At 40.9% G+C, this 18767-nt stretch overlaps 1 protein-coding gene across 2 annotated transcripts in view; it reads left to right on the forward strand.

Moving 5' to 3' along the window:
• The window catches only part of CNGB3 (cyclic nucleotide gated channel subunit beta 3), a 108968-nt gene that overhangs the window by 67561 nt on the left and 22640 nt on the right, over positions 1 to 18767 (forward strand). For both annotated transcript variants that reach the window (XM_075270346.1, XM_075270347.1), the window contains 4 exons: positions 1433 to 1574; positions 4496 to 4655; positions 6408 to 6505; positions 8460 to 8543. In XM_075270346.1, coding sequence (XP_075126447.1) covers positions 1433 to 1574; positions 4496 to 4655; positions 6408 to 6505; positions 8460 to 8543 — 484 coding nt within the window. The remainder of the gene's footprint in view (positions 1 to 1432; positions 1575 to 4495; positions 4656 to 6407; positions 6506 to 8459; positions 8544 to 18767) is intronic.

Raw genomic sequence — 18767 nt, forward strand, 5'->3', positions numbered from 1 at the left:
CCGGCTTCTCCACCGTGGCTTAGGAAAGACAGAGGCTTAGTTAATGAACTAAGACAGTAAGCCCACCACCTACATCACTGATACAAGGAGGGGGAAGAACGAACCTGGAAGTGGAAGTTTGGAAACAGTAGAAGAGATGTGAAATTGGGAACAATGGTGCCAATTTTATTTTATTTTAAAAATGTACATTTGTAAGTTTTATTCAATTGCAAAACATCCAAACAACTTTTTATGCAGACAGACAACCGCATTTCCAGTATTCATGATCACAATAGATGCACATACTGGGTTGTGCAAATGTTTGACAGGTGTGGATGCAGAGATTGCATTCAAAAATAGAAGTGTTGATAGTTTATTTTTATTAATTAACACAATTAAGTGAATGAAGAAAATATTTAGGGTGATTGCCCTTTGCCCCCCACCAATTCCTCTTGGCGCACTTGCAGAACTCGGCAGATAGTTTGTGTCCACCATCTTGGAGAACTAAGCACAGATCTTCTGTGGATGTAGGCTTGCTCCAATCCTTCTGTCTCTTTATGTAGTACCAGACAGACTGGGTGAAGTTGGGATTAGGGTTCCCGCCTCTGTTAAAACCATATCATCACTCCCAGTACTCAAATATTGATTTGATTTAGATTTGGGTTTTCTGTCCCCTAATCGAATTTACATACTGATGACATATCCAGAAGACAGATAATCAGTATGTTATCTGCCAGGGTCCAACACCCAGACCCCACTAAGATCAGCTGTTCTAGAAGCTTCTGGGTGCTGCAAGCTTCTAGCGGACAGCAAATATTTGATATTTTAGTATAATATTTCACTTTTATTATCCTGATGTCATAAGGGTTATAAATTACAGAGTACATGCAGTGTGAGAAGGTGACAGGCAGATTGCTGGAGTCCAGATATATCAGCCCCAAGTTTCTGCAATATGTGTGGTCCAGGGTGGATCTGGAGTAGGCCTCAGCCCGGAGTAGATCCTGGGCTCATTACTGGGCCAGAGAAGGCTGCAGAGCCTGCAGTGCAGGGCAGTTCCATGAGGTGAAAGGTGGTGTATGGTTCTGTCCTATAACCCTGAGTCCCGTGAGACTATATTGTGCTTCTTTTGCCATGTGACTGGAAGTAAGCAACAAGTATAGTTAGGTTATTAGTTCTGTTTACTTAGTCGCTCAGACGAGCAGGTTTTTATTTTGCTTTTTTTGACTGAAGTTAAGGCTGTATTTTGTTTTGTTTATTTGTGCCTGTAGTCAAGTTTTATTTATTTTCCTTTTTTCTAAATAAACCAGTCTGCTGCACATTTCGTGTCCCTGTCTTGACTGTTTGAGTCCGCACCACTGCTTCTACTGAGCTAACTTCCCCACAGTACATATGTAATACTCTTATTATTGAAACCACATTGAACATATTAATAAATGTCCTTGTTTGTCTGCAGGTACCTGAGATGTTACTACTTTGCGGTGCGGACGTTGATCACAATTGGCGGCCTTGCGGAACCTCAGACATTGTTTGAAATACTTTTCCAGCTGTTAAATTATTTTTCTGGGGTTTTCGTCTTTTCAAGTTTGATTGGACAGGTAAAAAATTACTCAGTACTAGTAACAAAGCCAGTGCCACCATGACAGTACAAACACTGTATGCAAACGAAATAATCCAAAAATTCAATGCCGAGGAGCAATGTCGCCAAAACACTGGTCCTAATTATTGATTGACTGATGAGCGCCTTAGTGATCCGCTGGTGTTAGGAATCTAAAAATCTATGCTCTTAAATCTGCGCTGACAGTCAATACACCTTTTGTGCAGCACTGCTGGGGAAGATCCTCTATGGCCATCGCTTTAAGGTTGTTATGCCTACCAGCCAACTCTGGCTGGGTCTACAGGATGCAAGCTGTGGCAGAATTGACCATGTGCAGGAAAGATGACTTACGGTAGGCGTGGAAAGAAATATCCAAAAGGTGGAGCAGTAAGAAGGCTGGCATATAAGGAAGGGGGACCTGGAAAATCTGGTTGAGCACCCTATGGACCCCGTCCCAGAAATCCCTCAGCTCTGGACACCCACAGAAGATGTGCAAGAGTGTCCCCTCCTCCGAGCCATAGCGCCAAAAGGCAGAAAAGGAGGACGGGTAAAACTTGTGTAATTTAGATGGGACATGATACCATCTGGTCAGAATTTTGTATCCCGCCTCCTGATACTTACTGGCTATCGAACTCTTGAGAGCGAACTCGAGAATTCTGGTGCATTGCGAATCAGAGAAGATCAGGTTCAAGTCTGCTTCACACTTATCCAAGTAGGAGGTTCTATGGCCCGGAAGGGGGGAAACCAAGAACAAGTAGAAATTCGAGAGAGAATGCCTGACCAGGCTGGACCTAGAACAGGCCCTCTCGAAACTCATGAGTTGTCTATCATAGCTTGTGGATTTGGGCAGTGAGGAGCGAAAGGACTCGCCGTGGGTCGGTGTGCCTGGGGCTTAACTCTTGCATAGAAGACTTTTTGAGAGCCCGCACTGACTCCCATAAAAAAGTAAGACTAATAACAGCTTTACGGCATTTCCTGGCAGGCTGACTGCAGTTGTCTTTTTACTATTGTTATGATGATATGATTATTTATGGCCGTCCTTGGAGATGTTGTTTAATTAAAAAAAAATCTTCTCCATAAACAAATGAGCCTTTGCCAGTTTGTTAAAGTAGTTGGATGTATGAAGACACTTTAGTTTCCATTTAAAAAATCAATATGAGGCCTGAAGATGGAGTCTTGTACCCGATAACAAAGCAGAGTAGGCTTATTATGAAAGGTTCCGATTAAAACATCAGCACTAAATGATGTATTGTTCAATTTCAGTGCGCTGGCAAAGAGTTGACCTGTGGGCGGGCAATATAGGATATAAGCCAAGAAAGGAAATATAAAGAGATAGAGATCAAAGATATGAAATAAATTAATATAATCATAAAGTAATATACACATAAATCATAAAGCAATATAAGCACGAGACTCATATAGGATGATGTTCCTTATTTTTCTACTACAATTGTTATGATGATTTGAGTGTATAGACTTACAGTAAAAGAATCGATCCTCTACTGACAGGGGCATAACTTTGGGGGGACTGGGGGGTGCAAAATGGCATTTCCACCCAGGACTTGGAGCCTTAAGGATCCCCCTAAGGTGTCTCTTCCCATTATTAAGAGACAGTGCATTATAGTTGGGGGGGTCTACTAAAGATCTTGCATTGGGGCTCAGGAACTTCATGTTACCCCTCTGTCTAATGGATATGAGATTTAGTGATTTGGACCCTAGCCAGAATCCCATTGATATAGCTGCATCATATACAGTATTTTCCTACATGGCATATCCTATCCTATGGGACCTTCTCCCAGCTGTTACTGCAATTTGCCATATACTTGGACCAGATCACCCTTGACTCTATTTACATCCATATAAGATGGCAGACATAAGAACTAATCCTGATGGAGGTCCCCATCTTATACTACCACATACCTGCACAACAGAAAAGTCATATATGCTATGGCACCACCTACTTGAACACAGCTGCATCCATTCTGAGAGTATAGAAAGAGTTCATTGAGGGTTCAGCACAACACAAAACCAAGTTTGTTTGACACCCCTTGAGAGATATGTCTTAATGGACCATACTACTTTCCTTGTCTATGGACACATGGACCAATGCAACCTATTCATCTCTTTTTCTTCTTATTTTTAAAAGAATGTTCTAAGTCAAAACAGAACCTAAACATACAAGGCAGATAAAAACCAGGAGATGAACCAGGAGAGTGAATATCCAAGCCAAAGTCATTCCAAGAGTTAACGTCACAGTTAAAATCAGGAGACAAGAAGATTTCCAGTAACAAGCCAAAGGACAATATAGAGCAGTCTAGCAGAAGTGATAAAGCTATAGAAGCCAAACTAGGTACAAGCAAATAGCAGGCACCTGGCTGAGGAGGAAGAGGGTTTAAATATTCCTCTTCAGCTACTAATTGGAAAAGCCTAGAAGAACCTTGAACACTGCAGAAGCTTCAGAGGTCGGCACGGTAACCTTAAAGTAACACTTGGAATGAGATTATTGATAGAATGTTCTTTATCCATCCTCTCTCTATCGATCACTCCTTATTCAGACTTTCATTAGCAGTTTTGTGTTATCCTTTATGGTTCTATTAATAGTTTTGCTTTATTTATCCATTACTATTAGAACATGACACCTTGCTTTAACTACTTTTATTTTGTCCCTTGGTTGAACCTACTTCATCTGCTATCACTGATATTACCTGCAGTAATCCATTGTAAAACCCAATGTAAAAATGTCACAAATGTAGTCTAAACTATAGTAAACCAAAGATCTCAAAATTTCACAGAACATCATTTTCTTGACTATAAACTCCAGTAATATAATATTAATGTGACTGTAAAATAGAAAAAATATTCTGAAACCAGGCTTATAAAATGTAAGAAACAATAAATGTTAACCATCAATGTCTTCCTCAGATGCGTGATGTGATCGGAGCCGCGACTTCAGGACAAAGCCATTACCGCGCCAGCTTAGATAAGGCTGTAGCCTACATGAACACGAACAAGATCCCCAAATATTGCCAGAACCGTGTGCGAAGCTGGTATGAGTATACATGGGATTCACAAGGAATGTTGGGTAGGATTTTATCCTTCACTATGTTTACAAGAACAAATTCATTTGTGACTAAACATCAAATTTTTGAGATTTGTCCTGAAATTAACCAATAGACTTATACTGACCAATGCCACCTCTTATAAGAGAGATCACATGGCAAGATTAGGCTGGGTTCAGTTAGGAGTGTTTGAAGCAGATGCACAAAAAAATAAGATAATGGTATCACCATACATAAGAATGGTAAAGCCAAGATATTTACAGAGCACACATCCCTTAATGTCCAAAAATCGAGGATATGAAGACCAATTATTAGGGTTGAGTGATCGGGATCAGAAAAGATCGGATGACGATTGAGCAGATTTCACGATCACAATCGTCTGGAAAATTATCGGAAATCAGATTTTGAAATCTCAAGATTGGCTCAACACTAAAAGTGACTTTTCCCATAGAAAAGCATTAACTAAGGTTGAGCGATCGGGATTGTCTGTAAAATGATCGGAAATCAGATTTTAAAATCGATCCTGAAATCTCAAGATCGGCTCAACCCTACCAATTATGGAATATAAAGACGTTAATACTGATAATTCATACAGCTTTGGCCAGTTTGGTATCTAGAACAGCTGGTGTAGGCACAGACACAGCCATCTGTTACAGGGCCATATATGACAGCTTGTATACCCTAGGTATGGGCTTATTAGGCTGGTTTCACAACTGCGGCCAGTTTCCGTTCGGGGATTCTGTTCCCCATTCCACTTGAAAATCGCAGAGAGAAAAGTTCTGCAAGCAATCAGGTCTTTTCTCTCTGCATTTTTCATTTGTAAACCCCATAGTCTATGGGTTTACGTGGATTGGGTTACTGTTCTTCGGGTCCCCATGCATAACCAAAGAATGGAAACCCAGAGGCATATGTAAACCTAGCATTAGATGTCATGGTTTCCGCATGTTGCACCATGGAAGGCTGTGTGCAAGTTAGAATAAATTGGTTTATATGTAAATGGGTATTTTGGTTATAACAAAGAGTTCCAGCCCCCACCCATCACAAGAACAGGGATCCCATTTCCCTGTCTGAATTGGGAGACAGTTCAAGACTGTGCTCTACTGCTCTATTCGGTCTCTATCTGATTGCCGGAGATAGGTGGGTGTTGTATTTGGCCGCGCATTTGCAACCAGCTGTGCCTTTGATTTGGGGGTACAGTTGATCCCCATACTCATGATCAGTGGTGATCAGCAGTAAGACACCTCCACTGATAAGTTTCGTAGTTGTGCAGGAAAAGGGTTCAGGCATACTACTCTCCTTAAAAGGAACATGTCATGCAGGTATATTCAGTATAATGTGCCATTTATTCATATCCAGTATATCTCAGCTCATCAAGTTTTAGGGGTCCAGTACAGTAAGTTGTCCTACTCAATGGGAAAAATGTATGAAGATTGGCGTATTCAAAGCCAATCTTCATATCCCTTACACTGGCATGCTACAAACATTTTATGGTAATGAATCCATCTAGTGCACCGTCCATCCTATGCCCATATCAATACAAGTGGTATGGATGGCACAAAACAGAAATTTCCTGCACAGAACTGCCATACGAGGCATAATGTCTGAATCCGGTATCTGCACACTCATACAGGATGACGGTCTACACTACACATCAATCTGCTCAGCCTCCCTAGCTCTATACCATGCTACATCTCCAAAGTCTCAAGTTCCCTTTGACCCTGCAGACTATTTCTTATTGTACATATATACATGTATACTTATCTGTATTTTTATAGATGAATCTGAACTACTCGAGGAAATGCCAACAAAAATGCAGCTGGCCATTGCAATGGATGTAAATTTGGCGATTGTCAACAATGTGGAATTATTCAAAGTAGGTGGCGCTGGAGCTTATTCATGATTCCTTATGTTTTTATCTATATCATGGCATGACAATAAGCTTAGGATATAACAAATGTGCGTAGATATATAGAGGCTGCACAGGGGTCTCGATGGAGGTTGGACTTAATTTGGCCATGGAAAGTTGCAAAACCATTATTTTGATGAAAGGGGTAGGGGGCTTTCAATATGGCTATGGCTGTTTATTGGTGTAATTGAGTCGGTTTATTGTATAGTTATTTGTGGGTTATTTAGCTGTGATCTATTCCTGGACCATTCATTATTCAGTGATATTACTATATTATCTGACGAGGACAATGTCCTATTTAGTGGTAACGTGTTTTTATGGGTGTTTTGTATATTTGGTGTATTGTATTTTCATATTGGGATTTTTAATACTTTGGGAAACTTTGCAGGTTATTTCTATTATGGTTGGCTTCCTGTATTAGTTGTTTTTGATGTAATGTGATCTGGTATCCTTTTTTTGGATACTATAGTAATATATTACATAGTTACATAGTAGATGAGGTTGGATGAAGACATCAGTCCATCAAGTCCAACCTATAACCCTACAATCCCCTACAGTGTTGATCCAGGGGAAGGCAAAAAAAAAAACCCATGTTGATTGCCTGTACTCAGGATAGGTAACTAATATCAGATTGATCTAACACCCGGGAACCCCACTGATCAGCTTTTTAGAGACCTTAGTGTTTGGGTGAGCATAGCAGCACTGAATACCCAGCACACCAGTATACATTGTATAGCAGCTGATCGTAGGGTCACGTATATCAGACCCCCACCAATCAAATATTGATGACCTCTCCTAAGGTTAGGTTATCAATATTTAACTCCTGGAAAACGTATTAAACGTGGACATGTCCTGCAAACATTCTGCTAAAATGAGTGTCAATCACAGTCACATTCATGTATTATAGGGACAGTCTGCTTTGGAGCAAACATGCCAACCTTTGTCAAAAATAATTGTGTGAAACCAACCTGATATTACTTGGAAGTGGTACACAAGGATATGTCCTTCTTTACGGTGATGTTGGTCATAGACTTCGGAAACCTATCAAATGACAGTCATCCGGTCTCAATCCAACCATACATGCCATACATGTCTATGCTCAACTTAGCTAAACATGAAGATTTTCCTAATTTTCTGAAATTTTAGGAAAGAGAATTTTAGTCAGCCACTTCTGGAAGAATCTTCCTGGTAACACAAGGATGGAACAAGCTTACATCCAATTGCCCAAGTCTTATCTCACCTGACATATTCAGAAGAGTTTGGATGGCTAGGTTTTCCAGTACACACATGATGGTCCACAGATCCCAGTCAGTAGATTTGACCAATATTAATGGCATGTGTATGACCAGGAGATTTTGGGACCCTAAACCCGCCTTTGATAAGCCTATCCACCATGGGGTTGTTCCAAAAACTACCCCATTACTTACCAAGAGAGGTGCACCCAGCGCATGCGCATTTCTTTATCGAAGGCCTGGGCAGTACACTCAGCTTCACTGCGCATACACTTGATGTACATGCATTTCTCCATTGAAGCTGAGGTGTACTGCCCTGGCTCCATTGAAAAATGTTCATATGGCTACTAAAGATAAGAGCACCAGATCCATTTCCCGATAAGAATTTTTTTTATTTTTTATTAAACGATCCCAAAACCCTAAGGCTCATCATAGCCATGTTTTGGACACTGAACCCCCAGCCCATAAAGAAATGCTGGTGGGTTAGTGACCCTAAACCCCTTGAGGGGTTCCCTATATTTCACTTATCTGTGACTATTCAATGATCCACAATAACTTTTACAATCTTTTTCACATAATTTTTAAAGAGACAAGGAAAAGGTCTTCCAATATAGTACAAGAAGAGGGGGGAAAAACCCAACTTTTTTATGGCACAGCCTTGATATTTTTATTATTATTTTTTAATCTAGGGTTGTGATAACCAGATGATTCACGATTTGCTGTTAAAGCTGAAATCCATTGTCTACTTACCGGGAGATTTTGTTTGCAAAAAGGTAATTCCGTTTGCCAACTATTGTCTTGTCTTATATCACTAAGGATGATTTTGGTCCAAAAAAATTGGATGTGTGAATGTGAAAAAATAATTGAACCTGCTAGAACACGTCTGTATTAACTTCCTGACAAGCAACAATATGATATTCACTAGTGGTTGGCAAATTACTGGTAAAATGCAACTGTGAAATACACCCAGGGCTACATAGAAATGAGACTAAATGTGATGGCGTCTGGAGTGTGACTTGGTGTCCTCTAAAGTCTTTCGTAATATCCGAAGCTTGATACTGATGGCTTGTGACACAGTGATATGTTGTTATACGGCGTCTCCGCAAATACCACTTAATCATTGAATAATGAAATGTTATATTACTACTTTATGTTTCTCACCATTTCTAGTTCTCTGCTTTCTGACACCAATAGAAACACTTGTCCATGCTTTAACAATAGAAACAAAAGGAAAAGAAAAATACTCCACAGGGTCTTCCATTCGATTTATAGTTGCTAATTCATAGTGCTAGGTTGCTTGAGTAGAGGATTCTTGAAGATACAGACAAAAAGAGTGAAAAGGAAAGATAAAAGTTGCTCTCAGCTTGAGTGGCAGCCTTGATACAGAGCTCCAAGCTTTAAGACTCAAGACCTGGAATTTCCTGTGTGCACATGTGCCTGTTACTATCCCCCCAGGAACTAAGGACAGCATGGTCACCATGAGGCTGAGAAAGCTGGAGGAGAAACCTGCATGGAAGTGTGGACTTCTTCTTTTCAAGGAGATGATTTTTGGCGTCTATTGCTGATGTGTGAAGATGCCTACAGCTGACTGGAATTTCTTTATTTTACTTTGGACACATGGGACTCTGTTACAGCCTGGGACCCTACCATCACCCACCTACCCCATGAGTTTATGGAAGCTTGGCAAGAGAGCAGCACCCTGTCTACATGGATGGCTTCAGACTTCTTTGGGCAGTAGAACACAGTGGTAAGAAGAAAGGAGGAGGGCTTGTGATGAAGGACATTTGGGGCATTTTTTGTGGTTAAGGAATAATAGCGCTGATGCAAGATACCGAACTATCAGCTGTTAGCAGGAGATCTCACTACCTACCAAAGAACTACCACATGTTATCGTGATAGCTGCATATGTCCCCCACCTTTGCAAAAAAACGTTTCTGCCTGTTATATCTACATACTGTGACCCCCCTCCTCATGTCTTCCAACCACGGTCAGGCCATATTATCAACATCACTTCACACAGAGAACTAAATGATCCTGCAGTGTGTCTTTGTATTTTTTCATTTTAGTTGCTATGATTCCTAGTATTTCCCTATCTGCCATGTGCATGTATGTGTTTCTCTCTTTTTATATACTACTGTACCATCTATGAAACTGTATCACTGAAATTTCCCCATTGTGGGACTTTTAAAGGATTATCTTATCCCCTTCCCAGGGTTCTTCCTCCCTATTTAGTCTAGGCTCTCATTCACACCAGTGCTTGCTATTGCCTTGTGCGTACTTGCTTTTTGCTGTCACTATCCTTGCTTGCATTCTAATCCTTGACCATTGCTATTCAGTATATGTGTATAAATATATTAGTTCATATTTTGGAGAAAAAAAGAAAGATATGGACTGCAGATTCCAACTTTATACATTGATCTTATGCTTCTCAGCAAAATCTGCAAACACGAGGTTCTTAGCATACATTTTGATCAGGGTGTATAAGCCTACTAGCCAGGTAGTTTCAGGTTCCTACTCTACTGGTTGCAGCACTACCTGGCGACCATCACCACCACAGTTCAGGGCTTAAAGGGGTAGCGACCAAGCAGCCCACAGCGCCCTCAGGCCACAGCACTACACAGGCACATCACTACAACAACAGTAGCTGAAACGCAAACTGTACCTTGTGAACAGATCTCAAAAAGTTCACCTTAGCAAATGTTCTTACTAAGAAAGAAAGAAATGGACTGACCATCTCAGTATTTTGAGTATATTGATCTTGTGCTCAGTTTTCTAGATTTTGCAGAGAATTATGAGGTTCTTAGTATACATTTTGATCAAATGATATAAATATATATATATATATATATATAGTGGTGAAGTTAGAAGCAGTGGTGTGGACTCAAACAGTCAAGAGAGGGACACAAAATATGCAGCAAACTGGTTTATTTAGAAAACAGGAAAATAAATAAAACTTGACTTCAGGCACAAAATAACAAAACAAAATACAGCCTTAACTTCAAGCAAGAACAAAATAAAATCCTGCTCATCTGGGCCACTAGCTAAACAGAACGGATAACCTAACTATACATGTGGCTTACTATCAGCCATACGAACAAAACAAGTGCAATATAATCTCACCGGACTCAGGGTTACAGGACAGGACCACACACCTCCATTCACCTCCTGGAACTGCCATGAACTGCAGGCTCTACAGCCACTTATGGGTCAGTAATGAGCCCAGGATCTACACCTGGAGTGAGGCTTACTCTAGAGCCACCCTAGACCACACGTATGTCAGAAACCTGGGGCTGATATATCTGGACTCCAGCACTCTACCTTCTCACTATATGTCTATACATAAATATAAATATATATATATATATATATATATATATATATATATATATATATATATACACACTAGCTGGTCACTGCGACTTCGTCTTTCGTGATTGTAGCAGTGGGTATATACAGGCGTGGGTAAGGTTTTCGTACTGTGTATAAGGTATGGGATATGAAATGTAAGTTTGTATCTTGTTTTTGCTGTAATTCAGAGAATACGTGAGACTTTTGTGTTGAAGTGTTTTGTATTTGAGCTGCTATATATACGGTGTTGTGAGAAACTTTACATAGTGACTTTGGGACAGAAGTATTTGAAGTTAACCCTTTCCCGCCGATGGCATTTTTGTGATTTTGGTTTTTAGTTTTTGACTCCCCTCCTTCTAAACCCCATAACGTTTTTATTTCTCCGCTCCCAGAGCCATATGAGGTCTTAATTTTTCTGGGACAAATTTTTCTTCATGATGCCACCATTATTTATTCTATATAATGTACTGGGAAGCAGGGAAAAAATTCAGAATGGGGTGGATTTGAAGAAAAAATGCATTTCTGCGACTTTCTTATGGGCTTTGGTTTTACGGCGTTCACTGTGCAGCCACAATGACCTGTCCCCTGTATTCTGTGTTTCGTTACGATTCCGGGGATACCAAATTTATATGGTTTTATTTACATTTTGACCCCTTAAAAAAATCCAAAACTATGTTAAAAAATTATTTTTTTGAAAAGTCGCCATATTCCGACAGCCGTAACTTTTTTTATACGTCCGTGTACGGGGATGCATAGAGCATCTTTTTTTGCGGGACCGGGTGTACTTTGTAGTTCTACCATTTTTGGGAAATGTTATTGCTTTGATCACTTTTTATTCAAATTTTTATCAGAATCAAAACAGTGAAAAAACGGCGGTTTGGCACTTTTGACCATTTTTCCCGCTACGGCGTTTACCGAACAGGAAAAATATTTGTATAGCTTTGTAGAGCGGGCAATTTTGGACACGGGGATACCTAACATGTATGTGTTTCACAGTTTTTAACTACTTTTATATGTGTTCTAGGGAAAGGGGGGTGATTTGAATTTTTAATCCTTTTTATTTGTTTTTATATTTTTTTTTACTTTTTTTTAACTTTTTTTTTACATTTATTAGAGCGCCTAGGGGTATTGACATGGGTGGGCGGTGTCGCGGATTGTCAGAGCGGTGGGGGTCGGCAAACATGGCTGCTCCGGAGCGTTATAGAGCGCCTCCTGGAGTATCGTTAAGGTGAGGGGCAGAGTGGTAAAGTATATGTATATGTGATTGTGTGGGGTTAGGGGCGAGGCTGTAGAGGGCAATATGAATTTTGTGGCTTGCTATGGTCCAAAGTGTGTGAGATTGCAGAGATGGTGGTGTGAGTTTGGGTTTTGTGGGGGTCCTGGCACAAACGTATGTGCGCTATTGTGACGAAAAGTAGCCTATTGCACAATCGGGTGTAGTGACTATGTTGGTGGAAACTTTCAGCCAAATCGGTCGAGCGGGTTTTGCGTGATTGAGGAACAAACATCCGAACATCCAAACTCACAAACCCACAAACCCACAAACTTTCACATTTATAATATTAATAGGATATACACTCACCGGCCACTTTATTAGGTACACCTGTCCAACTGCTCGTTAACACTTAATTTCTAATCAGCCAATCACATGGCGGCAACTCAGTGCATTTAGGCATGTAGACATGGTCAAGACAATCTCCTGCAGTTCAAACCGAGCATCAGTATGGGGAAGAAAGGTGATTTGTGTGCCTTTGAACGTGGCATGGTTGTTGGTGCCAGAAGGGCTGGTCTGAGTATTTCAGAAACTGCTGATCTACTGGGATTTTCACGCACAACCATCTCTAGGGTTTACAGAGAATGGTCCGAAAAAGAGAAAAACATCCAGTGAGCGGCAGTTCTGTGGGCGGAAATGCGTTGTTGATGCCAGAGGTCAGAGGAGAATGGCCAGACTGGTTCGAGCTGATAGAAAGGCAACAGTGACTCAAATAGCCACCCGTTACAACCAAGGTAGCCAGAAGAGCATCTCTGAACGCACAGTACGTCGAACTTTGAGGCAGATGGGCTACAGCAGCAGAAGACCACACCGGGTGCCACTCCTTTCAGCTAAGAACAGGAAACTGAGGCTACAATTTGCACAAGCTCATCGAAATTGGACAATTGAAGATTGGAAAAACGTTGCCTGGTCTGATGAGTCTCAATTTCTGCTGCGACATTCGGATGGTAGGGTCAGAATTTGGCATCAACAACATGAAAGCATGGATCCATCCTGCCTTGTATCAACGGTTCAGGCTGGTGGTGGTGGTGTCATGGTGTGGGGAATATTTTCTTGGCACTCTTTGGGCCCCTTGGTACCAATTGAGCATCGTTGCAACGCCAAAGCCTACCTGAGTATTGTTGCTGACCATGTCCATCCCTTTATGACCACAATGTACCCAACATCTGATGGCTACTTTCAGCAGGATAATGCAATGCCATGTCATAAAGCTGGAATCATCTCAGACTGGTTTCTTGAACATGACAATGAGTTCACTGTACTCCAATGGCCTCCACAGTCACCAGATCTCAATCCAATAGAGCATCTTTGGGATGTGGTGGAACGGGAGATTCGCATCATGGATGTGCAGCCGACAAATCTGCGGCAACTGTGTGATGCCATCATGTCAATATGGACCAAAATCTCTGAGGAATGCTTCCAGCACCTTGTTGAATCTATGCCACGAAGAATTGAGGCAGTTCTGAAGGCAAAAGGAGGTCCAACCCGTTACTAGCATGGTGTACCTAATAAAGTGGCCAGTGAGTGTACACACACACACACACACACACACACACACACACACTTTAAATATAAATACTGAGAATGCCATACCGTGCCATAGGACCTCAGGTCCATTATTGCAAACTTTAAGCTGTAAAAAACGAACCCCATCTAGAGGCCTCTGACAGCAAACAAGAACATTTCCATCCAATGACCTGCGGCAGATTTCCTGAATATGGGCAGAAATAAAACCATGAAATGAGAAGTTCCGTGATTAAACTTTCTTTACACCCCACTGATCAACTCCATGAGATGGAATATGCACAGTAAACGCTGCTAGTAACATTTAGCAATAACCTAATACAGTCCTATGAAAAAGTTTGGGCACCCCTATTAATCTTAATCATTTTTAGTTCTAAATATTTTGGTGTTTGCAACAGCCATTTCAGTTTGATATATCTAATAACTGATGGACACAGTAATATTTCAGGATTGAAATGAGGTTTATTGTACTAACAGAAAATGCGCAATATGCATTAAACCACAATTTGACTGGTGCAAAAGTATGGGCACCTCAACAGAAAAGTGACATTAATATTTAGTAGATCCTCCTTTTGCAAAGATAACAGCCTCTAGTCGCTTCCTGTAGCTTTTAATCAGTTCCTGGATCCTGGATGAAGGTATTTTGGACCATTTCTTTCTACAAAACAATTCAAGTTCAGTTAAGTTTGATGGTCGCCGAACATGGACAGCCCGCTCTCAAATGATCTGAAAACAAAGATTGTTCAACATAGTTGTTCAGGGGAAGGATACAAAACGTTGTCTCAGAGATTTAACCTGTCAGTTTCCACTGTGAGGAACATAGTAAGGAAATGGAAGACCACAGGGACAGTTCTTGTTAAGCCCAGAAGTGGCAGGCCAAGAAAAATATCAGAAAGGCAGAGAAGAAGAATGGTGAGAACAGTCAAGGACAATCCACAGACCACCTCCAAAGAGCTGCAGCATCATCTTGCTGCAGATGGTGTCACTGTGCATCGGTCAACTATACAGCGCACTTTGCACAAATAGAAGCTGTATGGGAGAGTGATGAGAAAGAAGCCGTTTCTGCACGTACGCCACATAGAGTTGCCTGAGGTATGAAAAAGCACATTTGGACAAGGCAGCTTCATTTTGGAAACAAAAATTGAGTTGTTTGGTTATAAAAAAAAGGCGTTATGCATGGCGTCCAAAAAGAAACAGCATTCCAAGAAAAACACACGCTACCCACTGTAAAATTTGGTGGAGGTTCCATCATGCTTTGGGGCTGTGTGGCCAATGCCGGCATCGGGAATCTTGTTAAAGTTGAGAGTCGCATGGATTCCACTCAGTATCAGCAGATTCTTGAGAATAATGTTCAAGAATCAGTGACGAAGTTGAAGTTACGCCGGGGATGGATATTTCAGCAAGACAATGATCCAAAACACCGCTCCAAATCCTCAGGCATTCATGCAGAGGAACAATGACAATGTTCTGGAATGGCCATCCCAGTCCCCAGACCTGAATATCATTGAACATCTGTGGGATGATTTGAAGCGGGCTGTCCATGCTCGGCGACCATCTAACTTAACTGAACTTGAATTGTTTGTCCAAAATACCTTTATCCAGGATCCAGGAACTGATTAAAAGCTACAGGAAGTGACTAGAGGCTGTTATCTTTGCAAAAGGAGGATCTACTAAATATTAATGTCACTTTTCTGTTGAGGTGCCCATACTTTTGCACCGGTCAAATTTTGGTTTAATGCATATTGCACATTTTCTGTTAGCACAATAAACCTCATTTCAATCCTGAAATATTACTGTGTCCATCAGTTATTAGATATATCAAACTGAAATGGCTGTTGCAAATACCAAAATATTTAGAACTAAAAATGATTAAGATTAATAGGGGTGCCCAAACTTTTTCATAGGACTGTAACTTCGATTAGGAAGTAAGATGTGTTTTACTTGGAGGAGCAGCTTGTGACACTCCTAGTGCGCCCATTGTACATCACACTGGCATCGGTACTGTCCTAATGGGTGATCTTACCCACTGAATCTCTCTTTTGTACATCTAAATGATTTAAAAATGTTGATTTTAGTAAAATATTCAGCGTGCGCCGGCTGCAGCCGAGCTGATGCTTTATGCTACATCATTAAAGATTCATTTCATCTGTTAAGTCTTTTGTCTGCTGTGAGCCAGAACCCAGACTACTCCTGAAAAATCACTCGGGTGCTCGCTATTTCCTGTGGCCATTTTTCTGTAGCTATAAGCTGGTAAACTTCTAAAACAAAGTAAAATGAGGGATATTTTGGCTATTCACCTCCAGACATCATCCTTTTGCTTGAACTGGGAATTCCAGGCGCTGTGAAGATTATATCTCTATTGTTCTTTATAAGGAAATGTCAGTTCATTCAGTTATATTCAGTTACATTGAAGCAAATCGTCTATGTAGTGTAAGAAGGTGACAGGCAGACTGCTGGAGTCTCAGTAATATGTCCCCAAGATTTCTGACCTATGTGTGGTCCAGGGCGGGTCTTCAATAGTCATCAGCCTCAGGTCTAGGTCCCAGGCTCACTACTGAGCCATAAAAGGCTGCAGAGCCTGCACTTCAGGGTAGTTCCTGGGAGTGAGAGGAGGTGCCTGGGTCTGTCATGATACACTGAGAGTCTGGTGAGACTGTACTGTGCTACTTTGTTTGTTTGTTTATGTGGTTGGTAGTAAGCCACATGTATAGTTAGTTTTTTACTGCTTAGTTAGTGCTCGTACGAGCAGGGTTTTATTTGATATTTTTGCCTGAAATTAAGGCTGCATTTTATTTTGCTTATTCTGTACCTGAACTGAAAGTTTTATTTATTGTGCTGTTTTTTCAAATAAACCTGTTTGCACCAGACATTGTGTCCCTGTTTCTGATTGGTTAGGTCCACACCATTGCTGCGACTGAGCTACCTTCCCCATAGTAGATTAATGTGAACAGTGGATAACACTACTATATGTGTTATGATTTCTTAATGGGAGTCTGTCAATAGACCCAGAATATCAACTGAGTTCTGCAGATAGATAGGTTAGGGTCATCCGAATCAAACGTTTTTCCCCTTGTGAATCATCTGTTACAGAGATATTGTAATTTCTTGGTGACACATTGCCTAGATTGCTATATTTCGAGCAGTTAGCTAATCCTCTGCAATATACAGTACCAGCATAGTGGATGGGAGTTACGTAAATCATATACACAAAGCAGATTGTGCTGCAGGATTTATCCATTGAAAACTAGCCGAGCTGCAGGAGTAAAACCCGAGGCAACCCCCCCCCCCCAAAAAAAAAAACAAAAAAAAAACATACAAACAGTCAATTTCAATGTCATGTGCCCTAAGCCTCAAACACCAAGCAAGATGATTTCATGTGTTCCTTTCTCAAGAAGTTTTGTCACTGACCTTTGTACAGTCCTATGAAAAAGTTTGGGCACCCCTATTAATCTTAATCATTTTTAGTTCTAAATATTTTGGTGTTTGCAGCAGCCATTTCAGTTTGATATATCTAATAACTGATGGACACAGTAATATTTCAGGATTGAAATGAGGTTTATTGTACTAACAGAAAATGTGCAATATGCATTAAACCAAAATTTGACCGGTGCAAAAGTATGGGCACCTCAACAGAAAAGTGACATTAATATTTAGTAGATCCTCCTTTTGCCTCTAGTCGCTTCCTGTAGCTTTTAATCAGTTCCTGGATCCTGGATAAAGGGATTTTGGACCATTCCTCTTTACAAAACAATTCAAGTTCAGTTAAGTTTGATGGTCGCCAAGCATGGGCAGCCCGCTCTCAAATGATCTGAAAACAAAGATTGTCCAACATAGTTGTTCAGGGGAAGGATACAAAACGTTGTCTCAGAGATTTAACCTGTCAGTTTCCACTGTGAGGAACATAGGAAGGAAATGGAAGACCACAGGGACAGTTCTTGTTAAGCCCAGAAGTGGCAGGCCAAGAAAAATATCAGAAAGGCAGAGAAGAAGAATGGTGAGAACAGTCAAGGACAATCCACAGACCAGCTCCAAAGAGCTGCAGCATCATCTTGCTGCAGATGGTGTCACTGTGCATCGGTCAACTATACAGCGCACTTTGCACAAGGAGAAGCTGTATGGGAGAGTGATGAGAAAGAAGCCGTTTCTGCAAGCACTCCACAAACAGTCGTCTGAGGTATGCAAAAGCACATCTGGACAAGCCAGCTTCATTTTGGAAGAAGGTCCTGTGGACTGATCAAACAAAGATTGAGTTATTTGGTCATACAAAAAGGTGTTATGCATGGCGTCCAAAAAAAAACAGCATTCCAAGAAAAACACTTGCTACCCACTGTAAAATTTGGTGGAGGTTCCATCATGCTTTGGGGCTGTGTGGCCAATGCCGGCACCGGGAATCTTGTTAAAGTTGAGGGTCGCATGGATTCTACTCAGTATCAGCAGATTCTTGAGAATAATGTTCAAGAATCAGTGACGAAGTTGAAGATACGCCGGGGATGGATATTTCAGCAAGACAATGATCCAAAACACGGCTCCAAATCCTCAGGCATTCATGCAGAGGAACAATTACAATGTTCTGGAATGGCCATCCCAGTCCCCAGACCTGAATATCATTGAACATCTGTGGGATGATTTGAAGCGGGCTGTCCATGCTCAGCGACCATCAAACTTAACTGAACTTGAATTGTTTTGTAAAGAGGAATGGTCCAAAATACCTTCATCCAGGATCCAGGAACTGATTAAAAGCTACAGGAAGCGACTAGAGGCTGTTATCTTTGCGAAAAGAGGATCTACTAAATATTAATGTCACTTTTCTGTTGAGGTGCCCATACTTTTGCACCGGTCAAATTTTGGTTTA

The sequence above is a fragment of the Leptodactylus fuscus genome, chromosome 4 (assembly GCF_031893055.1).
Source record: "Leptodactylus fuscus isolate aLepFus1 chromosome 4, aLepFus1.hap2, whole genome shotgun sequence".
Taxonomy (NCBI): domain Eukaryota; kingdom Metazoa; phylum Chordata; class Amphibia; order Anura; family Leptodactylidae; genus Leptodactylus; species Leptodactylus fuscus.